Source organism: Chelmon rostratus, chromosome 21 (assembly GCF_017976325.1).
Source record: "Chelmon rostratus isolate fCheRos1 chromosome 21, fCheRos1.pri, whole genome shotgun sequence".
In the NCBI taxonomy this organism is placed as follows: domain Eukaryota; kingdom Metazoa; phylum Chordata; class Actinopteri; order Chaetodontiformes; family Chaetodontidae; genus Chelmon; species Chelmon rostratus.
Window position 1 is genome coordinate 4762580 of NC_055678.1, and position 26267 is coordinate 4788846.

Below are 26267 nucleotides of genomic sequence, written 5' to 3' on the forward strand. Positions count from 1 at the left end.
AAAATCTCCCTTTTCATTCATTACAGTATTATAAAATGTCAAATTCAAAAAAATGACATCAGTGGGATTTAACAAATTGAGTACTGTATTAATTTAAACTTTAGTAGAAAATGTGTGAATATGTAGGTGACCAGGCAGCACTTTCACAAACAGTAACCATGGTGATACCTGAGTAACGTCAAGGTGTGGCAAACACAGAAGAGGCCCGCCCTCTACCGTTGGTAATGATTAAGTCTAATAACATTTATCTGCAATTCATGAGGACAGTGAAACATACTTTAATAATTCATATTAACATAAAAAGTGTGTTTGTTAATGACTTGTCGTTCGAGTTTGTGTATTTTCTATTCAAATTGAGACAGTCGTGTGCAGCCGCTGTGGACTGTTGATTTGGGTTGCCTTGTTCTGTGCGCTACCCCAACAACCCGTGCGGTGATGGCGAGGAAACCCCGTTGACAAGGCACTGCTTTTTCATGACGGTGAGTTTCCCTTTGAGTGTATTATAATTTTGTGATAAAAATTTCAAGGAAAAAACACACACAACCTCCTTCCTCCCTTCCTTCAGGGAGGGAAGAGAGTTTGAGCGGAGAGAAAAATCTATCCGAGACAGAACAGGGACAGTGAGAAAAATATATGAGTGGGAGAGGGAGAAGGAGGAGGAGGAGAAGGAGGGGGGAGCAAATTAAAAGTTGCCAAATGGAGATATTGGGTTTCAAGAGGAGTGAGACAGGAGTAAAGGGTTTGCCTCTTTGAGTCGTCTTTATGTTTTGCTAATCGGGATTAATTTGTATTGCTCGACGCGGTTTAGTCCCGTAGCATTTTCGACGAATTCTAGCCGACGTTTTCAAAACAGGCGTCGTCGACAGCGCGGCTAGCTAACCAGAACAGGCCGATGTTTATCGTTAAAATGTGGCGGAGCGTCCAGTCCGGAGAGCTACCCGAGCAGAAGACGGGCTGGTACAGGACACCCCGACTGAAACGCGTCGGTTCGACATATCGAGACAAATGTGACGTTTTTCATGCTGGCAGATGAGCGACATAGAGGACAAATGAAAGCCTCCCCAACAGAGAAAGAAAGATCACGTCAGCGACGACCAGCCACAGGCTGGACGGGCGTTTTTGTGCTGCTTCAATGCGATTATCATTCCGTCGTTTCAGTCTATTTTTGGAAATAAAACTTGCAAGCTGTACATTAGCTGGCTTACTAAACCAACGGCGACACCCCGCACGGCAGCAGTAGCAGGACTGCAGCAGGGACTAGCTAGGTCGGCGTCGAAGCATGCATGCTAGGGCGGATTTCGGAAGCTGAATTTGAGCTCAGAGTCGGACAAAATTATCAGTCTTGTCGACAAAGACGACTAAATTTTGACATCCCTGCTAAAAAGTGGCGATACACATGCGACTGCAGTGCTTTTGACCCGCTTAAGAAGCTCGTTTTTGTCAGCACACTCTCAGTCTGATCTTTTTTTTTTAACGTAGCTAACGTTGTTAATTGAATATAAAACACTCCGCTGATAACGTTAACCTGCGTATGTCGGAATCAACGGTTGTTTCTGGTGGCGTCATGGTTGAATTCGGTTATTGAAAAGAGTGGCGTGATATTTTATGCATTTTACATACAAACAATCCCCATTTTGAGCTTCTTGTGAAATAAAATGGCTCTGTGTTAATTGTTTGGCTTCCGTTTTTTTTTATTCGGAAAGCTCGACACTGTTTCCTCTCACTGTTTTCTAACACTGTCCACTTTTGAAGGACAAAGGAGCCTCTCTGGCTATGGCCGCCTTTCCCCTCTGACGACAAAATATAGTGTGTTCGGTATGAATATTTAAAATAACACGATATACTGTGACACGGTTTGCTTCAGCGGGTTTCCTGGTATTGATAAGTCATAGTGCAGTCAGTTCAAACACCCTATTTTGTTCTGCAGATGCCTCTCTTTGTTCCCCCCTGAACCAAAGATGGAGGCTGGACGTGGCTCGGTTGAGAAGACAGCCTTGGCCATGTAACAGCCATTTTGTAGCAGTGCAGCTGAAACGTTTTGCACAGTCTCAGGGACACAGTCTACATTTCTCCACTACCTTCAACATACAGCTAAATATCTTATAACTTCAAGACCATTTTATTAATTTCACTCTGAATTTGTCTCTCCGTGTGCTCCACATTGTTTAAATACCAATGCAACATTAAAATAGACAGAGAGACATGATAGTCTCTCTAACACTCATAACCCAGTACTCATCTCATGGGCTCATCTTTGCCCCCCTTTTATTTTGTTGCACCAAAATAGCCAACTCAACACAAAGCCAGCACGTCGCTCAGTGTAGAAACTCGACCATTCAAGGTATAAATGGAGTAGGGTGGAGTTATTTACACTCAAATGCCCCTTGACACTGTGCAGGCTTGAAAGACAACCAATGTGGTGCAGCAGGGACAGTAATGGGTGGGAGTTAGTGTATCTGAGACAAACATCTGTAGGTGGGAATGAAGGCCATCCTGTTCTCTACTTACACAGACCTCCCATAGCACTTACTTGCATATCTGCCCCCCCCCCTCTTCTCCACCCTGCATTTCACACACCAATCTATTTCTATCTCACTCTCCAACACCCCCACACACATGTATCTGACACGTATAATTCTGTAATTGTACTAAATGCAGTTTCTCACCCTGCAGCCCAGGGAACAAAGGGTGTTAAATGACTGAATCCATGCTTCCTGCTGGAAATCTGTGAGTGAGATGTTCTTACTGCTAACACAACATAACAACACACATGCTGAGCCTCTGCGGCTCATGCACCCCTGCATCAGAATGAAAACAAAAGGAAGTGACCAGTTGAGGTTTATTGTCACGATTAATGAAGAATTATCTAGTTAAAACCAGAGTTCTGCCTCACCTACTCTCCTCTATCCCTCCGTAATCTTTCAGGTGTCATGGATGATGAGGACGATCGCCGTCTTCTGGATATTTTAGGGTAAAACCTCTATAAAACTGGTATTTATGTTACAGACATACCATCATTTTATAAATAGTTGCCCTGATGTTTGTCTTTACCAGGCAATTCACAACATTTCTCCTTAAGTGAAGTAGTTGGTCATATTCCTCTTTGATATCAAAGCTACACGTATCTGCAAAATTACTGCTTCCTCCTTCATCTGATGGCCCTCTCACAAGAGACGTATTGTGAAGCGCTTTCTGTTCCTCTGAACAACATTTTTAAACCACACAGAAGTGAATGTTACAATAAAGCTGTTTAAGGTTTGTTCCAGGCACCTAAAAAAACTCTTCTCTACCATTTTCAGAGATGTGGATGCATTGAATGATTATCTCCATGGCAGCAACAGCAAGTCTGTGAGTGACTCTTGAACCAAGTTTGCCCGAGGAGTTACTTCACGTCGATGCGTAAAGAAACCGAGGCCACTCATGTTTGTTTTCTGCTTCGTGTCTGCAGATTGAGGAGGACGATGTGACGAATGCAGCTTACGGGTCAGATGGATCCTTCTTTGCGAGTGACACGGTGAGTTTGCCTGTGATTATACAGCAACAACATGAACGGAGGGCGTTTTCTCAGGCTGTTCTGGATCTGAATATGTGAACCCAGTTGGTTCGAATCAGTGGAAACACACCACTGGATGTCATTTTGTGAGGAGACGAGAAACTGCGTGATGAAAATGATGAAAATCTTACGATATAGTTCTGTACAGGTGATAAAAAGCATCACGCCTGTCTTATATTTTGCAGTTCACATGCGACATTCTTCTCATTCACTCTGAATGCTTCTTTTAGGCTGGCTCCAACACTGGCCTCAAGGATGGCTCTTCTTCAATGGGTGAATTTGGCGAGGATTCAGCAGGGGCCGGCCTCCAGCTCTCCAGCAGCCTTTCATTTATCGAGGATGAACTGGGGCCGGAGACCTCCCCTGGAGGGGTGGATCTCGGGGGGGAGGACCAGCCCTTCGATATCCTTCAGAAGTCTCTCATGGAGGCCGATATCACGGAACAGACGCTGGCCCAGGAGGCCTTACTGGACTCCCAGCCCGCTCCCACTCTAGTGCAGGCTCCTGTTCCATTCCCCTCCCAGCTGGTCTCTGGGTGTTATGGAGGGGGAGTGGGTGTGGTAACCACGGCGACAGCTGCATTCCCCGCAGGCCAGTTCCTGCAAGGGGTGTCCCAGCTGCCCAATGGCTCCGCCCAGCACATCCAGGTGTTGGGCTCATTTGGGGCGGGTGGTGGCGTGATGACTCTGAGCAGCTTGGAAAGATCTCCTCAGATTGTGCTGAGGCCGGGGGCGCCTGTATCTGCAGCGGGGACCCCAACAGGGGGGCAGGTGTTTGCCCCTACCCAAGGGCAGGTAGGCCAAGTCGGTTTACCTTTCAAAAACATCCCCCTGCAAAACATCATCATCCAGAGAGGCCCGGGAGGGACCCAGACTCTTGTCAGACCGATCCAGCCTAAACCTCTTCAAGCTGGGGCTCAGACTGTCTACAGCCTTGGTCTTCAGCCCACTCCCACCACCATGGCTAATGTAGTTAATGCCAACACTGCTACTCCTGGGGGGCAGTACACAGCCAATGGCTCCATAGTAGTGCAGCCGCCCCTGGAGCAGCAACAAGCGCAGGCCCAGACAAATATGCCACCTGGACAGTTCTTGCTGCCCGGCTCTTTGGCTCTCACTCCGGCCAGCACCATCCACAACGGCCCCGCTGACCCCAACTCGAATACCCTTATTACTGGTCAGAATGCGGTGCAAATTGTTGCAGGGCAAAACTTCACCGCACCACCAGGAGGCCAGATCATTTTGAATCAGGGAGTAGTCGATGGGAGTCAGGTTGGAGGGGGTGTAACTCAAACGTGGACAGGAGTTTCTGGTGCGAACTCCGCGCAGACATCGTGCGCTCCCGGCCGGCTGACTCTGGTCGGCCCCGCGACGGCGGGCATCGGCGGCCAAGTGACGGCGAGCCCCGTTCAGCGCCTTCTCGTGACCCAGAATCAGAATTGCACTTCTCTGTCCCCTTTACCTGGTGCTGTGACGCAGGAACAGCAAGACTACAGACAGGTAGAGTCACCTGTTACTGGTCATAACGGTCTCGCCTTCCTGCCTGAAAAGTGCTCTCAGGCTAAAAACTGCGTTTGAATTTTACAGAATTCTTCATCGCCTGCCCTCAAACAGGACAGACAGGTGCAGCTCAGCAGCATACATGGTAAAGGCTGATGAATGTTTTAGTCGGTTGTGTATTCAAATGCAGTCTGCCGCACTCTGACCTAATGAGATTGTTTTGTTTTTTTCTACAATATCTCCTAACCGTGACGACCAAGATTCAACACTAAACTCGCAGGTATAACACTCACTCTGCACCACATTTGTTTTGCACTCATGCCAGTGTATGTGTAAGGTGGATGGGGATGATATGATGATAACTTTGGTATGTACAATTTGTGTTTATAGATCAGTGCTCAGAAGAGACCTGCTCTTCCACCACTTACGAAAGGAGGATTGTGAGTTTTTGCTGTGTATTTAGATTGTTTTTTTTCTTGTCAAGTGTTGTCTTGTGCTTGTTTAGCCGTTCCACCGCTAAAGGAGCGTGTCTGTCTTTCCTGTCATCTCTACAGGATTTTACAACAGTTGAGGAATGATCATGCTGGAGTTCAGACCCCAGATCAGCGTAAATTCACTTCAATCGACGATGCTTTGCAGAGACTCCTCCCTTACCATGTGTTCCAGGGGGCTCCACCCAGCGAGGATGAGTTCTCACAGGGTGAGGCCTTGAATTTAGTAGCTTCACCCTAAATCCGTTAAACTGCAGCCCTGTTGTTCAGTACTTAATGCCTGTATTTGTGAAAGTAAACATGTATTTGCAGAATTCCTCGAAAATACAGTTTTGTGTTGTTTTTCTGCAGTGGATGAAGAATTTGAGGTAGTTGCCACTCAGGTTCTGAAGAGGACCCACGCTATGGTGAACAAATACAGGCGGCTGCTAATGGTGGAAGCAGAGGTAGGCACACGCATGAGCAACTGGTTGCACACACGTGTTTCATGTTATGACAAGCACAGGCCGAACAGGTTGCCTCTCCCTCTCCCGCAGCGCTCCAGTCCGTCATCAGAAATGGTGATGATAGACAGGACCTTCAACCAAGAGGAGCGCAGCAACCTGACGCAAGACAAACGCATGGTGCTCGTGGATCCAGGTAAAAAGCAAACCAAAAAGTAGTAAAGGAGGAAAAGATTTTCTCATAGAAGCATTTTATTCAGCCCTTCCTCTCTTTTCTGTTTAATAGACAGCTTCTTGGAAGAGTTCTGCTGTGGGATGAAATCCAAAATTTTCCAAGATCCCCTCCCCTCTCAGTCGTTATCCAGCTGTAGCTGGAATCAGTCAGACAGAGGCTCTACAGAGCCACCATACAGGACAGACTCCCAGCCCGGGTACGGAGATCCGGGTGGGGGTGGGGCTGTAGGTACAGGTGCAGCAGATAAACTCCACCCTCCACACGTAGAGAACAAGAGCGTCCTGGAACTGAAGAGATCCCAGCAACACTACGGGCCCAGCAGCGCCGCCAACAACAGCCTCACCGCTGCCAACAGCTATCCACAAGGTAACCCCTCACCTTTCGCAGCAACGCCGGGAGGACAGACGCACTACCAGGTGTCTCCCCACCTGTCCTCCCACCCGGTCCAGCCCCAGTACCCCCCTCAGCTCACATCACCCCCTCACCCTGACACAGACTCTGCTCTAGAGGCCGCAGTCAACAGCATCTTGGAATGTTAAGACTCAGCTCCCAATCATCCCTAAAGTATGGTTTCAACCTCTTGTGTGTGTGTGTGTGTGTTTGTCAAACTCTCCTGTTGTAATATTTGTTGTACCCCCCCACCAACAACCCCGTGTGAAGAGAGGTTAACTCTTCTTTCAGGTCTGTTATCTTTGTGATACCATCTCCGGCCATGTAGCATATGTTTTGTTCTTTTTTTGGTTTACAGTTTGGGTTTTTGACGTAGGAGTCAGAGACTCCGTCGAGGTGCTGGGTGGAGACAGGCACTTGAAATGACCTATAAAGATCCGGGAATGTGTGCAATGCAATGGACTAACAGATGGAAAGTGTTGTTTTGTTTATTTTAACCTTATTTTAAAGGGTTAGGGTCTGCGACGTCAGTAGCTTGAACATAAGAGTGTCCCTCTCTTCACACACACACATACACACAGGTCATTAATATCTTGTGCCAGTCGATTACCCCCACTACCTATGCTGAAAAACAGGGATGAGGAGGAGGGACAAAACAACGACTCTGTGCCTAATTTTAGGTTTTTATTTTGAAGTGTTTACATGAAGAAGCTCTATTCAAAAATATCCATTCACTTGGTTCCTTTGCATTACAAACATGCACAGCGCAAACACACACACGCTTTAGTACAAGGCCCTAGGTAGGTTCATGGTTCAGAGGTGGAGATTTCCTTTTAGGTAAGCTCAGTAGACATTCACATAGAGAAATTGCACTATACGTACTGTTGCTTATTTCAGGAACTATATGAGAATGAGGATCTTGTTGATATCTCGGCTAAACAGAGTGCGATCATTTGGAACTGAACCAAAATCTACCGCCTGCTTTCAGCTGCCTGCAACAAGAATAACCTCTTAATCACACTAGAAACCAGTCAAACTAGTCACGTAGACATGTATAGTAGCGTTACTGTACTCAGCATTGCTTTCTTTCTTGTGCTTAAGTCACATTTTCTTTGGCATTTTTCTTTTGTACCTTAAAGGTATGCAAGCCCCGACACAGACACAGGACAAATCTCGATGTCAACCACTTCTGTCGTTTTACAGTGTGTTTGTGTCCGGGGAGTTCAGTCCTCAGATTGAGGAGGAATATGTTACAATATCTTTTTTATTTAGATTTTTATTTCCTCATTTTTAGAAATGACATTAAAAAAAGATGGCTTTTTGTTTGTTGTGATGTGTTCCCTGGCTCTGTGAACATGACAATGTCGTCATTAGTTTAAATGACCCTGGAGGGTCATTGATTGTACCTATATTTGTCTGCCTTCTGCATACAGTATAAGATATATTGATCATATCTATCTATGCTTTACTACCTTGACATGTCTGTCAGTGTGTGTTTTAATCTGCATACACACACACACACTCGTCTTTGACTATATTTTCATGTAGTTTGGTTGTTTGAGTTTGCCATACTCTCAACTTAATTCCCAAGTGTTTTCGCTCAGTCCCCCAGGATGTTTTTCTCACTTTCCAGTGTTCCTTTTCAAGCATTTCTCACATTTCCTGTTTTCCCTCTCAGCAGCGCAACCAAAAGTCATAATAGGAGAGAGTGTGGTCTTGTCCAGAATCGCTGTCAGATCTTTTTGTCTTTGTGCTGGTGACAGCAGCTCTGTGGCTGTTTTTTTTTTCCACAAAAAAAAAAAAAAAAAGCTGTGGTGTTGCGCCTAGACGACTTGGGCTCCCACTGTGCTCTGGTTTTGTAGAGTTTTCATTTAGTTTTTAGAGCTAAAAAATCATCTTACTGTGACATTTCATTATGACAAAGAATTAACCCTTAACATTGGCCTTGTATTTCTGTTTTTGGAGCAACATTTTTGCAAATAAATCTACAGAAATCTGCACTAAGCAAGAAAGAGCAGTTTCTGTCGAGCCCGACAAAGGACCAAAGCTTCGGTTAAACATGCTAAATGCTCTTGGGGTTGATTCTGGATAGTCTCACCTTTCTCCTATAAACATGTCTGTGAAATATGCTTGCCTATAGGCTACGGGAGCAGACTGAAGGCCTTTTATATGAGGTGATAGAGTTTGTGTTTAGGTGACAGTGGCCACTGCAGCCCGCCTGTATCTCTGCCTATAGACCTCTTATATCTGCCAGTGCACACCGAGAGAACTGGGCTCTCTGCTTTGAAAGCAAATCTCTAGTGACATGCAAGGGTCACATGAGATTTGTTATTTGCTCCTTTAAGCGGTTGCTGCAAGACTTTGTGCCTCTATAGCACTTATATCCACAAGAAAGTTTTAGACTTGCACAAAGTCGGGACATGTCCAGTATTGGTGAAACATTATGCTATCTTGATGCATATCAGTGTCTGAGGGCCTGGTAGGAACATACTGTGCTTTTTCTCCCCTGTTTTCAGTGCAGAGATGTTTTTCTGCCTACATTTTCACTGTTATTTTGTCTCACTTGATTTGTATAGTTTGTTGTTTTGTATAAAAATGAAAAGTGAAACACAAAATATTTATAATTTTTGTATGGAGAAAAAAAAGAAGAATGTAAACCACAAAAAAGTGAGAAAATGGAAATTATTTTTTATTGTGTTGGCTAAGATGCGGCGTCAGGAAAAAAAAGGTTACAAAAATACTGTCATTTCTTCATTTGTAGCTAATGTGTGTTCACTGCAGCAGCAAGGAGAGTCAACAATAAATTCATTTTTAATACAATAACAAACTGGTCCAGTTCAGCTGAGAACCTCCTTCAGTGTCCCTCCATTACTATTCTGTGAGTGTTCACATACTGGCACTGCCGAACTAAGCATGCATAATAACATCATGTGACAGGGAAGCATTTGGAAAAGAAAAACAGATTTGTAACCCTCCGCCTCACAGATATGATCTTTTCACGGATACTGATGTCAGGACATTTTGAATTTCATGTTTCTCTACATCTGGGCTGCCAGAGTAAGATTTTATCAAGTCAAAAATCTGTTTGTTCCCTTTAATCCTCTCATGGACCCCAGCACCAGTGCCTCTGCACAAAGGAGCTAAGAAAACTCTGCATAGCAAACATTTGACTGCCCAGCCCTTTGGTTTGATTAACACAACAGCGACACCTAGTGGAGGCTGTGGGACACACAGTGGGACTGCAGCACATGGCCTCAGATGACCAAAAAAATCCCAATGTAAAGGAACTGTAAGTAGTTTTCTTGTGAACATTCCCTCCTCCCAAACTAAAATAAGTTAAAAAAGCAAACTAAATAAGATAAACACGAATAAATAATTTGCAATTAATTTCTAAAAGCCACAAGCTTTCATTTTTTACGCTCTATGCACTGGTATCAGAATCAAAACTCCTCCAGATGTTAAAGGAATAGTTTCCCATTTTGGGAAAATAACTTATTCGCTTTATTGCAAAGAGTGAAATGAGATGATCAATACCATACCATGAAATCTGTCCATTCATTATTAAGTGACAGGCAGCAGCCAGGTAGCTTATCTTAGCATAAAGACCAGAAACGGGGGAAAACAGCGAGCTTGGCTCTGTCAAATAGTAAAATCTGCCTAGCAGCACCTCTAAAGCTCTCTAATTATCACGTTATGTCTTGTTTGTTTAATCTGTACAAAAGTGTAACAACAGCAATTTACCATTTCACTGGGGTGATGTGTCAAGGATTATTTCCTGGCTCTATGCAGTTGCCTGACAACCAGCACAGACTCCAATAAGTTACTGTTCGCTTTATCTCTGTAAAGAGGCAAACTGATGTTTTTTCACTTCATTTTTTATAAGGTTTAACCAAACGAGTGAGTAAATTATTTCAAAGGCGCCAGTCGGTGGGTTTTCTTACCGTTTCACTGAGCCAGACTAGCTGTTTCTACTCTTTGTGCTAAGCTAAGATACCCAGCTGCTGGCTATTGCTTCATATTTAACGGTTATGAGAGTTGCATTGAGCTTCTCATCAAACTCTAAAGCAAATAATTGTGTTTTCCAAAAACGTTTTTCTAAAAACCAACCAAACCAATCCTGTAGAAGGAAACTGGATGGGCTCCAGGGAGAGCCACCATACTGACAAGAAACCAGTTCCTCTGACATAAATCCTCTGGAAATGTTTGGATCTGGATTAATTCTACATCTAAAGAAGCTGTCCAAACATCCTCCCTCGGCCTTAGTGGTACTTCCTCCAGCGATCACGTTCTGGAAAAGAAAAACAACCATCGACATGTTATCTCCAAATCTACGTCGCCCATTACATAAAGCAACACGGAGTGCAATCCACACACTTACTTATATGAGGGTAAGTCCAGATGTAGCTGAGCACACAGTATCCTGCCAACAGCATGGCCAGCCCCCCCACACCACCTTTCTTCACATCAATGTATTTCTTGTTATACCACTGCCAGCCTGAAGGAGGTACAGCAGACGAGAGGAAACATCATGCTCAACATTTCTAAAGACTTACAGGAACAGTTTGACATTTTGGAAATAGACTTATTTGCTTTCTGGCTGACACTTACATGAGAACACTGACGTCACGTTCACGTCTGTACATTAAATATAAAGCTGAAGCTGGTTAACTGAAGTGTAAAACAAACATGTTGTGGTTTTACGGGGAGATGGTTCAGACTACTTCTTGGTTGCAGGCAGGAATTTCCTCGAGGGTTAGCTGGACTTTCCCCAGAGATGTGTGTGAGCTTTAGATGTGGTGACAGTTGTATTTTACAACCTTCAGACAGAGCCAGGCTAGCTGTTTCCCCTGTTCCCAGTCGTTATGCTAAGCTATGATAATAATTGCTGCATATTTATAACGCACGAAAGTGAGATCAATCTTCTCATCTAACTCTCATTTCTCCGAATGTTGAACGATTGCTTTAAAAGCAAACAATCACACAGACAACAAGCCGACTGGAGTGTTTTGTGAGTAACATGTGTATTTGTATTACTATGGGATGTGTGTGATTTTCACCTCTTTGCATCATTCCCACTACATCTCTTGGATGTCCGGGAGCTTTGCAGGAAAGCCACTCGGGCAGCTCCCTCAGTCTCACCTGTCCAAGACTCCGCTGTGTCAGAGCACCTAGAAATCAAACAATTACTGCACTGACACACAGAAATACACACTCAAAACACACCAAACGTGCTTTTCTACGAAACCATTTTTAATATTTAAAGGTTTACTCTGCAGGAATTGTTGGTTACTGTTCGTAAACACTTTTCAACACTTGCGGTCTGGCAAGTTCTGAAACGTTATATGTTGTCTGAACACAATCAGAACTCTACCTAAATAGTCTAAAGTTGGCAAAATGACACCCCGCCCTACTTTTTACTTTCAAATACTGACCTTTAGTTCCATTGTCAGCAGTATTTTCTCTCCTGACTTCGAGGTGCGACTTCTCCATTGTCAACCCATCATCAGCTCTCAGTGTCTCGACCCTCGCCGGCAGAGTTTGCGGTGCAAGAAGGAAAAGATGGGGGCTGGAAAACTGGTTGAGTGATGGTGATGTTGTGGGGAGTCCTGTCATGTGATGGCCCACCTTCAGTGTATGTGGGCGTGACATGACTTGGCTCACCTGGGACAACGGATGGCCAGGAAGGAACGGAGTTGCAGGCGAGGTGAGTTCAGGCTGTGGGGAACCATCATGTCTCATTGGGATTAAAGGTGCTTGTTTGGACTTTGAACTTTTTCTCTTAACTGCCTGTAGCTCTGTATGTTGTGAACTGGTGCTGGGCAGCTGGTCTGACAGGGTTTTAGTTGTTACCAACCAGCTATCAACATCTTCTTGATTCCCTGATGGGAGTGGAACCAGACTGAGGCCAGTACCAGGTCTGATTTTACTGCTTAGGTCATCAGTCGGTCCAATCTGGCTCAGGATGCTTGGCCTGCTGGACTGACGGGTGGTGTTAGCTCGGCCTAACGTGGCTCTCACATCCTGGAGGGTAATCCTGGCCTGGTGACCACTTTCTGATTTCAAGAACATCTTATCCACAAACAAATCATTAGTTCCCCCTTCGTTGTCCACCAAGTCTCTGACACGGGATCTTGCACTGGTTTCATTTACTGTCGAGTCCGGAGAGCTCAAGGCATCTTTGGTTGTGGAAATGGACTGTGCAGCCTTCTTTGTCTTTGACACTTTCATTTTAGAGGCACCTTTTGGTTTGGTTTCTGTGAACAGAAAGGTAGGATGGGAGTTGTCTTTAACCAAGTCTTTGTTGGGATTAGTTTTGGTCTCTGTTTGTGCTGTGGTTCTGGAGCTTAGAGGATCTGCCACAAATGGAGTTGAACCTGAGGGCAGGTCCTCTGAGGAAGATCTAGTTCCCTCCAGTGATCCCTTAGTAACCTGTTTGGGCTTTGCAGTCTCTATCAAGTCACGTAGGCTCTTCTTTTTGGGCTTAGGGATGGTGTTGGATAGGGATGGTGGTTGTGACTGGGTGGATATGAGGGAAGAGGTGGTAGAAGAGGGCATGGTGGCTGCTTTGATTTGTTCGGACAGCTTCTGTTTCTTTTTCTTTGTTGATGGTGGAAGTGATCCAGAACTCAGGGACAATGACTCCGATGAAGATGATGCATTTGCACTTTGTAAAGGCTTTGCTGGTGATGATGAATGCGGTGGCGCTGATGATACCACTGACACCTTTTTACTGTGCTTTGATTGTGGACTTGCAGTCACTGGCGGCATCTGTGTGGACTTTCCCCCCTTTGCTGTAGGCTTGGTCAGGGCGTCGGCCAGCCGAGAAGACGCCGTTGTCTGAGCCGCTGTGACGTCATGTTTGGTAGGAGGTGCTTTGGAGCTCGCTGCTGCCTTGCAATGTGGCAGGTGGCTCTTCAACCTTTTGTAAGCTTTCCCACAGAATGGGCACACCTCTGCAGGGAAGAACAGACACAGCAGTGCTCCTGTGTGGTTAAAACAAGCATGGCACTAACACTTCTATGTTTACATGTGGCCAAAACATATGGGGATGCAACTTAGAATTCTAAATATCAACCAGTATTTGATTAAAATGACATTCACAGTCTGGATGACTTTATGCATGATGCCCAGTAGCTTTATGGGCTGACCTTGTCATGGAAGGAAAAGTGCTTTAAGAGCAACTTGCAGTGACCTGTTGCAGACTCTACTGTATTTCATCATTCAGCAGTGAAGGAAGTCCGGAATCAAATAATAATTCACACATACGATATTGGTTCCGATCACGTCACGTGATGTCTCCTCGTGTGTGAATGACAAGCAACATCGTGACACTTACCAGAGCTCATTTTGCAAGCGTCTGTAAAACAGCCAATCGGGTTGAAGCATGCTCCGAACGTTAGAAGAGGAAAGTTATAGGAGCGACAAATATAACGTGAAGTGACATTAAACCTCACATTAACACACACTGGTGTCACTTTTAGATACTTTTAGTGAAGTACGTTTTCACATTCAGCGTCGGAACTATTACTGTTCGGGGAAAGACCCTTTGGGTAGCGCCTTAGGAGCCTGAGTGTAATTACTAAAATTATAGCAAAATGAACTTTGACTTTAGCTAAATGCTGTTTATTATTGTTAATATAGCGGGACATTTTAAAACTGGATTGCTCAGAAACGGATTATAACGGGGCTGTCAGATACAGTTAATCAAGTACTTGTACGATCATGTAGTGATTTGCTCAGTGGGTGTGGCGCGTCGACTTCCTGCTGTACGTCGTAAATTGAGATGATTCACCCGTGCCCACTTCCGGCTTCGCGTAAATCCCCGAACATACCGCTAGATTTTCGGATGTAGTCGGTCAAAATTCCCATTAAAGCCCTCGATATTTCCGTCGGAAGGGGAATTGCTTTGTCTACAGTAGTATTCTCAACATTATCTGTCAGAACTACACATTTAATTCATATTTATATATATATATATAAATATCTTAAGCACGTGTCTTTTGACGGTGCTTGGAGAAGCATACCAGCCTGCTCATTTATGTCTTTTCCTCACGACCTACCGATAACTAGCAAAAACTCCCAGCCCAGGAACCCAGGAATTCTCTCCAAAATAACAAGAAGCAAACAAGAAACATCTTTTTATGTACATAAAAACCCCAAGATATATCTGTACGCAAGAAACAGATATGCAGATTTCAGAAGGGATATGGTTCAAAACATACAAAAAAAGGCATCTCATATCTATTTGTATTTTTAAATAGCATTAATAAATAATACATAAGAGCCTGCTTTCATTAGAAAAGTGTATTTTATTGATAGGGTTAGAGTGGCATGAGACTTGGCACAGGAATGAATTTCAAAAAGGTGATCATCACCTGTCTACAACATCTACATCTACATCAAAAAGTCATCTTCATTGGAAAAAGCAGTGATTTGAAACACATTCTGAATGGAAAAAATACGCCATTTCTACAACCATTTACATATATGGAGATAAACCAGAATATTATTTACATGGCAACAGATTACAGTATGTACAAAGCCAGGACAAAGCAAAAACTGAAAGCAAACTGAAGCTCACAGGAGCTTTATTTTTGGAGAAAAACTACAGACGGCCCATGTGAACAGTCCCAAGAAAGCATGGGGTGATCTGGCAGAAACACCGATTTTAACAGTGCCTGGAAGTTGTCGTCTGACAAAGATTGGCTCCCTACAGAATACAGTCGCTGACAAAGCTATTCAACTCCAGTAGCTTTTTTTGTCTACATTTTCTTTTTTTTTTTTTACAAATTCAAAATGTATTATAAAGGGAACTCCTAAACAGCATAGGACTGCGTTTCAGAGACGCCTGGAGTCACAACTCAGTGCCAACACAGATATTCTCACATGACAGGTTACACCTAACTGTAACAATGTTAGTTACAGTATATTCAGACAATCTAGCAAATCTCTGTACATACTATTCACAGACATTCATCATTCAGGCAAACAGGGGAGGTCTGTCCCTTTACAAGGCATCTAATCAGAGATGAAAAACAAAGAGAGAGAGGGGGGGGGGGGGGGGGGGGGTCTGGGTTAAAGGTCAGGGGTCAAAGCCAGGATACAGTACCAAACACCACCCAGCCAACTGTACTTAGGCCTGGCTGATCTCACTGCTCTGCCACCCAGATAAAGATTAGATTATTCAGTTAGTTCAACAACAATGACTTCAGCATTAACGCCGTTTTTGATTCAACCCTGAGAAAACAGTGGACTGCATGTTCACTTGCTGGCACACCTGTCTAATGTGCCAATGAGGGCAATTTTTCCCTCTAAACAACCAAAAATATATAGGACAACCTGCAAGGAAACTTGCGTATTAATTATCTGTTTAAGGTAGCTAAGATTGACTTTAATTCTACAGAGAAACACAGGCACAAATGCAGGATTTAAACAGTGATTAGGTCTCCTTAAGACATTGTACGGAAAGGCATGTGGGTCCAGGTCGCGATTGTGCCATTTTCTAGTATTTTTCCACAGACAAGGTGCCAGTGCTGGAGCCATATTCCACATCAAATCTTTAACCGTTCTGAGCGTTGTCACCATCCACAAACTGGTCCTTGTCCCGGCGAAAACTGGCTCCGTGCCGGCACTTTCAACCTGTTGATCTCGAACCAAGAGACAATGATGACTGGGACGGGAAGAGGGGGGAACAGTGCTGCAGTATGAGAGAAAACAAGGATTGTGTAATCTCCAGATGATCAGCAAGCTGACAAACCCTTCTACAAACTACAGGGCTTCGAAACAATGTTGACAAACAATGTTGACAAAGCAGCACTGGACAGTACAACAGAAATGAGTGATTTTGGACTAAATCAATTCAGTGCTTGGACCCAGACTGACAGATCAATACTGGCACAGATGATCTTCGTGCATTTAAAACTCCTAACTCGTTATTTGCTTACATGTTTTTAAAACAAACTACTTTTTTCACCATGCCTGTTCTTGTTGCTTGGTAAGTTGTATATCTAGTTTAGGAACCATATGCCTGGTTTGTAAAATGTTTTGCTGGTTTCCACAGCCAGGCACTGGCAATGGCTCCATCACTGACACCTTGTGAGTCGAAAAGCCCCCCGAGAGCCTCGTGCTGTCAGGCAACGCTTGGGCCAGGGGAGAGTCTCAGCACGAAGCAGCAAAGATCAGATGTCATCCAACATCCAAAGTGCCTGCTTGTCTTTCTTTATAACCACAGACAGTCTGTCCCACTGACTCGTTCCCCTACCAAACCCTGCACTAACAAGAAGGTCTTCAAAGAGGAGAGTAAAAACTAATATAAAAATGGCTGAAGAAGAATGCTGACGTCGATCGGATTCTTCTGAGGCTGGTCTCTCCCAAGTCCTCGTCAGGAGTGAGGGGGTGGTCGCCCCGTTCAGGTCCTCTACTTTCACAGGTTGACAGGGGTCATTGGAGCATGAGCTGTTTGAGGTTGTCATGGAGGATGGTGTCCTTGACGTCTCGGAACACCAGCCTGATGTTCTCCGTGTTGATGGCTGTGGTGAAGTGGTGGTACAGGGGCTTCTGGGTGGCATCGCGTCTCTTGGCCCGGAAGCACTCCACCATGAACGCCTGGATGTCCGGTAGGCTGTGCTCCGGCCCGGTGTATTCAGGAAAGTAGTCCTTGAGCGGAACGCTCTTCACCTTCTCCTCCAGCAGGTCCGTCTTGTTGAGGAAGAGGATGATGGAAACGTTGACGAAGACGCGGTTGTTGACGATGGTCTCGAAGATGTTGAGCGATTCGCGCAGCCGGTTGGTCAGCCTGTCCTCCATCAGCACCTGTTAGAGAAAGCAGGAGGGATTAAGTACAACTACGCCTGTTGGTATGAGTATTACTGCTATTGTACAAGATGTGATTCAAGTCCTCATAAAAAATTAACATATTTTGTTGCAGACAGAAATCAATGGAGCCCCAGCAAGTAGTAGCATCTATAGGCTAAAAGCTTCTTAATTCATGCTCCATCCTCTCTAATCTTGTCACAGTTTGTGTATCAGTTCTGAGCTGTGTGCTAGAGGATATTCAGTGCTGGTTCCTGTCAGTCAGTTTTCTGTTTGTCAGCTGAACCATGCTAATCGGGTTAGCCTGTTGATGTATATCTCATGTAGTGAGTGTCAGTATGGTGAACACAAATGAAAGCTCTGGGTTCTCCTGCGTCATTCACATGCGCTGTTTCTGAGCATTTCCCAGTTAAGTTATGGCAACAGGGGATAAACAGTGGTGGACTGGAGGAACGCCAGAACCAAAGCAATGGAAACCAGCGCCAAAGGAGTGTTTACTGGTGCGGACATGTAACCATACTCTGCTGTAGAGAATATTAGATTGCTCAAAGTGTCATATTCCAGATCGATGTATCCGTTGACTGATAAATTACGAGACACTGCAGCCCAGCAATGCCAAAGATATATTGAAGTAATTTAGGAAGAGTTTCGCCATTACATAGTTTGAAAAATATCCTGCTCTGTAATATCTTGACCATGTTACATGTTTATCTTTTTTATTTAAATGTTCTTTTTTTTTTTAAACAAAATATTGTTATCAGCATCACCCTCAAAAACCTAGTATGGGTCAATCCTGCATCTTTAATGTACACACTTTTCAAAATAAAAGTCTTATCCTGTGTGTATTTCTTGTTACCCTGCAGGGCAGCCGGGTTCACAAGATCACGCAAGATCACGCAAGCCAAGAATCGATCTTGCCTGGTGCTCATGGCTGAACCAGGTGCTCTGACCAATCAGCATCCTATGAGGAACTGTTGGCAGCTACGGGCGTGGTTTGGGTGTGACAACAGTGAGAGAAGTGGCTGTTCCTTCGAAAATAACAATGGCAGCCTTTAAGAGGTTAGCATGGCTGCTGCTGTAGCATCAGTTTTATCAGAGCTGGAGAGTGTTTCTCACCAGCAGTGAGCGACACTGAAGGCTTTTCTCAGCGGAGAAGATGTTTTGTCTCTTCTCTCGACAGGCTTTGGCAAGAGTCCTAACTACAACATCATATGGCTGGTTGATCTGTGACAGACGGATGGTTCATCCAATCCCCTGCCAAGTATGTTTTCAAAGTGCCTGCCCTTTTCCATACACTTTCCATGGATGCCTTCCCAGATGGTTCTGTGTAACAAACCATCTGGCATGGCAGGAAACATGTTTACGAACTGAACCACGACCCCACAACCGATGTTTGTTTCTGAATTTGTTCAACTTTACTCTCGTACTGCAAAAATATTTAATAAAGTGAATCTGACTTACGGCCAATGAGCTATTTCCATTTAATCATTTGAGGATTGTGTAATGGTATCTCTATTTTGAATGGTAATGAGCATATAAACACAGCAGTGACGACTTATCAAAAAGTCACCAAACACTATCTGCCAGACCAAACAGATTAATGTGCCACTTATCAGGCTGACACAAGTGTGTGTGTGTGTGTGAGAGGAAATGAGGAAATGAGATGCCACGGCCAGCGTCTTTTCACCTGGTCGTATTCAGAGGAGGAGACGAGGAAGAGGATGGAGGTGACCGAGTCGAAACACTCGAACCAGCGCCTCCGCTCCGACCGCTGCCCCCCCACGTCCACTATCTTGAAGGGAACGTTCTTGATGTCAAAGTTATACTCGTGGATGCCCTTGGTGGGTTTGCGGGCCAGCAGGATGTCCTGATGAGTGGGGAGGTAACTCTGGAGGAGAGACGGAAAGACACAATGAACGAATATCTAAAAAAAACAACACACTATTTATCTACAGCCACAAGATGAAGACAGAAACTGAGCTAGTGGACGGAACAGAAAAGAAACAACATACCAACAAGAACAAATTACAGCTGAAAGTGGAGTCTGTTTTGGTTTAATCAGGAGATCTGACTTCAGGTCGTCTGTGCAAACTTTATTTAGACTATGAGGTGGACTCTGGGTAAAGAACTGTATGGTTATAGGTTAAACATTATCTTGCTTTAGTCCAGTTTGGGGCATATTGCATTCCTATGCTTCATAAAAGGTTGAATTTATGGCAAATTCTTTGTATTGAATTCCATTAGATCGCACAGGTGTACCAAATAAAGTGGCCACTGAGTGTAAATGCATTTGCATTTCATTTACCTTAATTTGAGAGCAAAACAGTACAAACCTTCAGACTATTTGTATGTTACAAACAAAGCTGTTTAATTCTCTGAAGTGAAAAAAAGTGATAAACCAAACGAGGGTGTTAAAAACAAGCGTATGAGAGGAAATATGACGTTCACTTTGAGATGTAAACGATGTGGAAATCTTCTCATGAATGGAAAGAAATGGGTCACGCTTGAATATTAATGTAATTATATCGAGATGAAAAAACAAGCTCTTATTTATCAGGTTATTTGGGGTATGTTTTTCTTTCCTCCTTTCTTTTTTTGCCATATTTTCATATGTTGTTGAAAGACGATGACGGAAAAACTGAAAAAGATTCACCAAAACAAGGAACCTTATCTGCTCTTGTAAAATGAATTTGGGTGTCTGTCGGGTTCACCATGTTAAATTTCAGGCTTTTTAAGTCCTTTTTACTGCCACACAGAAAGCAATTTAACAGGATTTTCATAGTCAAGGTCAAGCAAGGATGGAGGAACGACAGAAAACTAGCAGTGATGATACGGACGAGGATTGTTTACATCATTTCACTTTTTTTTCCAGTGCTTCCCAGCAGAATATAACAAAAATTCTTACTGATGATTCAAGTATTTGCTAAAATAAGCACTCTTCAGACACTGAATTCAATGCATTTTAAGACTTTTTAAGACCTGCAGACACTCCAGTGTCATATCTACTGAATTTCCCAAGCCAACAAGACAGGTGAGACCAGTTTTCTCGTGGCAGCTGGTGGTCAGCTAACAGCAGCGTCTTTGCCAAAATGTCAGCCTCATCTTAAAGGAACAACCATCTTAGCTGCTTTTCTGTCATGACGTGTTGCTAAATTAACGATAGCATGTACATGTCTGATTATAACAATCAGTGTGGGTAGAAACAACTTACCGGCTCGCCAAGCTTATCCAGATTATCCAAGAAATACTTCACAGACTCACCCTGCGACAGGACAGAAGAGGAATTTCTGTTAATTCTACACAATTTATCAGATTCATTTTATTCAGAAACAACACAGTCTGCATGCAACGCACGTGCACTGAATGCTAGTATTGCATTGAAAAGAACATGTTTGTGACTGCTGAAGAGGCGCAGGACAAAAATGTCTCTCTCTCTCTCTCACACACACACACACACACACACACACACACACACACACACACACACACGTCACTTCTAGACACATTACATAGACTTATCCTGACTCTCACCATGACCAGTACTTGCCACCCCTAACCTTAACCAAAATCAGCTTTTTCCCCCAAACTGGGGACCCAGCGTTTGCTCCCGATTGACTGGTCTTGGTCTGAAATGTGTCCCCGAAAGGAGCCTATGTCAGAACCATGCGCGAGCACTCACACACGTAATCTGCTTGTTTTCTCTTCTAAAACTGCGTGTCTGCTGGGGAGCCGAGGGCGCTCTGAGCAGCTGAAGCAGGATGCAAAGTATCTGGTACTGCAGTAGACACGTGTTTGTAAGTGTGTCTTTGATGTATATAGAAGTGTGGCTAGATCGCTCGGTGTGAGCGTGTGTGTGTAGGGGTGTTTTTTCTTTCTCTATCGTTCTGACACTGTTCATGCGCAATTAGTGCAAGCCCAGACATGAGGCTGCCAAGACCGAGATGCATTCCTTTATCTGTGTGTGTGTGTGTGTGTGTGTGTCCTGTACTCGACATAAAGCAAAAACTGACTGCAAGAAGCAAAAGAGATTTCCCTGTGGCCGACGGCGCCTCTACGGTATCACAGCACGCCTTTTCAGGGGATTGCTGTGCATAAGTTATGCATTGATGACACAGCAAACAACACCCCTGCCATAAAATTCAAATTTCATCAGTAGTCGCGATGGGTTCGGTTGTATTTCTAAGCGCTGCTGCCAGGCACCGTCTATTTCCACTGACTGTAAGCTTCTGTACTCACCCTTTGATCTTTTAAAAAAACTAACCTGACCTGAAAAACCTGTGTGCATGTGTGTGTGCGCGCGCGTGTGTGCACGTGGGAAGTGTGTGCAAGGCTAAGATTACACAAGGGAGGGGTAGAATGGCGTGGCGTTACACTGAAGCCAAAGACAGGAGAGCTACCTCTCCGCGAGGCTGATTTCGATTCTGGCCACGGCTCTGGCTTCGCTTGAGTAACGCAGCTCAAATCTGAGGGTGGTGGCGGTTTTGAAATCGTCAAAAATCTGATTCAAAAAAAAAAAAAAAAAAAAAAAAAAAAAGGAGAAGAGAAACAAGAGGAGCCATCACTCTGAGCGCTTTCTGTTCAGTATGAAGCGTGACGACGCCGGCAGTTAATCCGAGAGTGCTGAAAAAGCAAAACTGAAACGTAACATTACATAAGTACGACTGAATGTCGTCTGAATCGCAGCCACGCGACATTTCAAATTACGAGTGTGTGTCGCTACGCTGAGAAGAAAAAAGAGAAATCTCAGATGAGAGGAGAGAGATAAAACGTTTATGGCTGATCTTAAAGGCCGAGTGTGAACTTTGCACCGCACGCAGCGAGAGGATCCATGTGTGGTCTGCGCATGTGTTTTTAATGATAATTACAGGCGAGCCCGAAGGCGCTTGTGATTTGTGTTGCAAATACGTAAAGGCCACGGTCAAAACACAATGAGCTGCATCTGCTGGCAGAAAAACAAATGAGTCCCTAACAAGAGCAGCGAAAACTCAAACAGCTCCCAGAACAGCAACTCTTCAGCTGCTGCTTCTGCTGTTTATGGGATGTTTTAGATTTAACTCACATTTAGACTTAATGTTAACACACACACACACACACACACACACACAAAGGGCTGCAAATTGTTTGGTTTGGTTTTGTGTGGTCTGTAAAAACTAGTGGAAATCCTCACATTTGAGAAGCGTGAACCAAGAAATGTTTGTCATTTATGAAGAAAATTACCAAACAATTACCAAAATAGTTGCAGATTAATTCTCAGTTTATTGAATAACTAACCAGTCGACTCATCGTCTCAGCTGCAGAACTGACTGTGAATAAGAAATGATTAAAATAACGTGCAAACTAACAGATGGGAGAATAAAGACTGCAGCCTTTTGTATCAGTTTAGCACTGAACATAGTTTAGTCTTGAAAATATCTAAATATCTAAAAAATGTCACATCACTTCGTCTTCAACTTCTAACAAACATTTCTAAACTAAAAGATTTTTTAAACGTAGAAAACAGAATATCACCGTCTGTGTATGATCTGTCGAAGGGCTGATCGACCAATCGTTCCTGCGCGTGTATAAAATATAAAAAACGTCCGTGATGATGGAGCTGGAGGCGCTGCACATGCACATTGAGCAGCAGTAGTTTTGACTGCTGATTTAACTGCAAACTTAACAAAAATTCACTTGTTCAAGCTTCTAAAATGTGAATATCTGTTGATTTTTTTTTGGGTGACAGCAATTTAAGTATTTTGGATTGTTTGTACAACAAAACGAGCCGTTTGTAGACGTCAGCTCGCGCTGTGGGAAATCGCATGGCTCATTTTCCATACACCAACTTATATAAATAATGGCTAGATGCAGCCCAACACTCACACAGAATGCATGTGTGTGTGTGTGTGTGTCCTTGTACTTGTGTAACTTGAGGTGCGAGTGTTTGTGAGCCAATAACACTGAGTGGGAGAGCTCTGTTTGTAAGCAACAAAGCTGTTTAACTACAGATCAACATTCCAGCTCTGATCACTCTTATTCCCCTTTCTGTCTGCACAACCAGCTCACACCAACAAGCTGAGTGTGTGTGTGTGTGTGTGTGTGTGTGTGTGTGAGAGAGAGGCTGACAAAACGCCATTGAGAACAGTTCAGCCTTATGCAACTGACAGGAACATTTCAATTTACTGTCTCATTATTGAAAGCGACTCAGATACATGTGTCCCCTCTCCTCAGGGGGGGCTCCTCGCGTGCTGGGCAACATATAAAGTTCATCAGGTGACAAACACAAGGCAGCGCGATCAGTAACTCCTTCAAATCAGGACAGCAGGTTGTGAAAGTGATACCAGGCCAAACAAGAAGGCAGAAAAGTCCCACTGAGGACACGTGAATGTGCTCTCTTCCACAGCTGTTTTTCCGGGGTAAACGACAGCGTGTTAAAATGTGCACGCTGACAGCCGAGACATAAGAAGCGGAGAGAGGTGTAAACAGGAAGCTGACTCAATCACATGTTTGACCACTCAACACAGAGAGAGAGAGACGTACAGGGAGAGAGGAAAGGGGGGATAAATTAAGAAGTAAGCCAGTTTCGCTTTCTATTTTCACTGCCATTTCCACGCCTTGGAAACACCAGAAAACTCTTACTGGATTTGGTGATAGAGAGTCGTGAACCAGAGCCACATAAAGGAAAGTTCTTATCAGTCGTGAGCTGGTACAAAAACTGGGCCATCGTCTTATTCAAATGTGTGCATGCATCCACCTACCAGCTGAAACTCCCTGCGACGATCGTAGGCGTTCTGTATGCCCGAGTCTGCCCACAGAGCCTTGATGGCCGACAGGTACTGCAGGAAGTCGGACGTCTCCAGCTGCCCTGTGGCCATCTTGGCCGACCGGGTGTCGAACGCCATCAGGCTGTCTCCGTGCCTCTGGTTGTCCGGGTCACCCCACGGGATGTGCAGCTTCTCCCGGGCGTCCACCAGCACACGTATACCTGGAGAGGGAGTGAAAAGTTCAGAGTCAGAAGGGAGGCTGATAGCATCTGGAAAATCTAGCAGGCCAGACTTGAATGCAGCAGAAACAAATAAAAAAAACAACACAAGAACAGTGTTTTGATGGAGCCACATGTAAAAAAAAGATTATTGACAAGATAAACATAATCTTACATCACAGATGTTGCTATGAGAGGCTTGATTAGGAAGTATTTTCCTGTGATTTCTATTAATCTTCTGCATCAGCGTCTGCTTTAATGATTGGCCCCTCATAAACCTGCACTGGGATGGACACACACAGCAACACCTGACCTTGCAAATGGTGCAAATGAATACATCTGCAAAGCTTATAATATTGCACATTATATTTTATAATTCCTCGAGGCAGTCAGAGAGGTGTTCATGTCTTTTGAGCTCGTTTTGTTTGCACTGAACCGTATTCAGATGAACTCCCTGCACATACAAAGAGCGGACAAACAGGAACACCTTCCTCCATAGCGCGCTGGTGGGCTCACCCTCCATTAGCCGCATCCCTGGGTCAGCTGTTGAGCAACAAAACTCGCCTCTGGCTATGCGAGACCTGCTAGCGTGCAGCTAATGGCTGTTACGAATCGAAAACGATAAATATGTCGCGGCTGCGCACGCTTCGGAGTGGAGACAGAGCAGAAACGCGGCTGATATGGGTGTGCCGACAGCAGATGCGGACTGTTTATGTGTGTCCTCTCACACGGCGCCGCGTCGCGAAGCAGATGTGGAAACTTTCCCGTCCGCTTTAAACGCCTTTCTGCCGCAGCCCGCCGGCTTATTTCCTCCCCCAGTGTACCTGCCGCCAGCAGCGAGGTTACCTTTGATAACATTGCTGTAAATTGTGGCTCTGAAGTCCTCTCGGGCTAGCTGGTCGAAGTCCAGGCCGTGGATGATCCGCATTTGTTTGAGGAAAGTCGACTTGCCGCTCTCGCCAGCGCCGAGCAGCAGGATCTTCACCAGCCGTTTCACGTAGGTTTTCTCCCGGGATAGACATCTGTCGATCTCTTTGGACTTTCGGAGCTGCTCCACCTCGCCGTTGTTCAGCAGGCAGACGGGTAGACAAACTTTTAACACGGACCTGGTCGGCAGGAAATCCGCCATGTTCGCACAAACTTCATCGATGCTAATTTGATGCGCGTTCGCGGGGCGCAGGCACGGGACCAAGCCCCTTCCCTAAACTCAGGAAGTAGTGTCGCTGACTGTTTACCATCAATCTTAAGTGACTTTCTGCTTAGCTATTTACGTCTGGTTGACTCACACGAACATAACATTTAATCCTTAGCGAAACATGTCTTGACACACGCAAATATAACCTACATCAGGCTCATTAAGGAATATGTCAGCTAAAGTATGAATATAGCCAGATAATTATCAGTCTCAAAGGTCTTAACGACTCAATTACACAGTTTATAACTAAGACACTTGGTTTCATTGACACGTGTAACCACATGTAAGCACTCAGTACTGTTATTAACTGACAAAACAATTAAACAACTCTGAGTTAACTCAAATAAATCGGAACACCAGACTTGACTGTTAGCCGCTTCGGTGATACCATGTCGCCCTCTGCTGGCGCAGTTTAGAAATTGTGTAACACAGTTCGCCTGACAGACAAAGTCGCGCTCTGATTGGTTGATTCCCCTCTCCCTGTAGTTATGCTATCTTCAAAGGCTGCTGGAAATATGAAAATTTATGCTTGAACGCACTTGAAAAGATAAATAAAATGGTAAATGCAGACGAGAAAGCCTCGGTTTTCTTTGAGTATGCCCTTTTATGAGTCTTAATTACATTTCTGAGGTGAAAATGACAGAACATATGTTCATATTTGATCAATGAAGTGTGTTTATTTCCATTTCAA

At 44.4% G+C, this 26267-nt stretch overlaps 3 protein-coding genes across 3 annotated transcripts; 1 reads left to right on the plus strand and 2 right to left on the minus strand.

Moving 5' to 3' along the window:
* The first annotated feature begins 358 nt into the window (after positions 1-358).
* On the plus strand, positions 359-9475 carry bicral (BRD4 interacting chromatin remodeling complex associated protein like). Its single transcript, XM_041962454.1, has 13 exons — positions 359-479; positions 2674-2727; positions 2926-2971; positions 3300-3348; positions 3449-3514; positions 3784-5052; positions 5140-5197; positions 5313-5332; positions 5443-5492; positions 5607-5752; positions 5895-5989; positions 6080-6182; positions 6273-9475. The coding sequence occupies exons 3-13, from the start codon at positions 2931-2933 to the stop codon at positions 6758-6760; spliced, it is 2385 nt and encodes a 794-aa protein (XP_041818388.1). The 5' UTR covers positions 359-479; positions 2674-2727; positions 2926-2930; the 3' UTR covers positions 6761-9475.
* si:dkey-21c1.4 (uncharacterized protein C17orf80 homolog) lies at positions 9310-14064 on the minus strand. Its single transcript, XM_041962456.1, has 5 exons — positions 13948-14064; positions 12044-13564; positions 11669-11779; positions 10990-11106; positions 9310-10899 (listed from the first exon to the last, which is right to left on the minus strand). The coding sequence occupies exons 1-5, from the start codon at positions 13955-13957 to the stop codon at positions 10871-10873; spliced, it is 1788 nt and encodes a 595-aa protein (XP_041818390.1). The 5' UTR covers positions 13958-14064; the 3' UTR covers positions 9310-10870.
* Positions 14065-15316: 1252 nt separating this feature from the next.
* LOC121624654 (guanine nucleotide-binding protein subunit alpha-13-like) lies at positions 15317-25548 on the minus strand. The gene is made up of 5 exons (XM_041962459.1): positions 25228-25548; positions 24158-24384; positions 20635-20685; positions 19111-19311; positions 15317-17423 (listed from the first exon to the last, which is right to left on the minus strand). The coding sequence occupies exons 1-5, from the start codon at positions 25508-25510 to the stop codon at positions 17052-17054; spliced, it is 1134 nt and encodes a 377-aa protein (XP_041818393.1). The 5' UTR covers positions 25511-25548; the 3' UTR covers positions 15317-17051.
* Positions 25549-26267: the final 719 nt, after the last annotated feature.

What these genes read in the sequence shown, in the direction of transcription:
- bicral (XM_041962454.1), top strand. Translation starts at nt 2,931, where the DNA reads ATGGATGATGAGGACGATCGCCGTCTTCTGGATATTTTAGG. An exon ending in ATTCAACACTAAACTCGCAG is followed by an intron (nt 5,333 to 5,442) that starts GTATAACACTCA and finishes TTGTGTTTATAG; the next exon opens with ATCAGTGCTCAGAAGAGACC. An exon ending in CCACTTACGAAAGGAGGATT is followed by an intron (nt 5,493 to 5,606) that starts GTGAGTTTTTGC and finishes TCATCTCTACAG; the next exon opens with GATTTTACAACAGTTGAGGA.
- LOC121624654 (XM_041962459.1), bottom strand. Translation starts at nt 25,510, where the DNA reads ATGGCGGATTTCCTGCCGACCAGGTCCGTGTTAAAAGTTTGTCTACCC. An exon ending in GTCGCAGGGAGTTTCAGCTG is followed by an intron (nt 20,686 to 24,157) that starts GTAGGTGGATGC and finishes GTCCTGTCGCAG; the next exon opens with GGTGAGTCTGTGAAGTATTT. An exon ending in TGGATAAGCTTGGCGAGCCG is followed by an intron (nt 19,312 to 20,634) that starts GTAAGTTGTTTC and finishes TCTCTCCTCCAG; the next exon opens with AGTTACCTCCCCACTCATCA.
- si:dkey-21c1.4 (XM_041962456.1), bottom strand. An exon ending in TGCTGACAATGGAACTAAAG is followed by an intron (nt 11,780 to 12,043) that starts GTCAGTATTTGA and finishes TTTGATTTCTAG; the next exon opens with GTGCTCTGACACAGCGGAGT. An exon ending in AGTGGGAATGATGCAAAGAG is followed by an intron (nt 11,107 to 11,668) that starts GTGAAAATCACA and finishes TACCTCCTTCAG; the next exon opens with GCTGGCAGTGGTATAACAAG.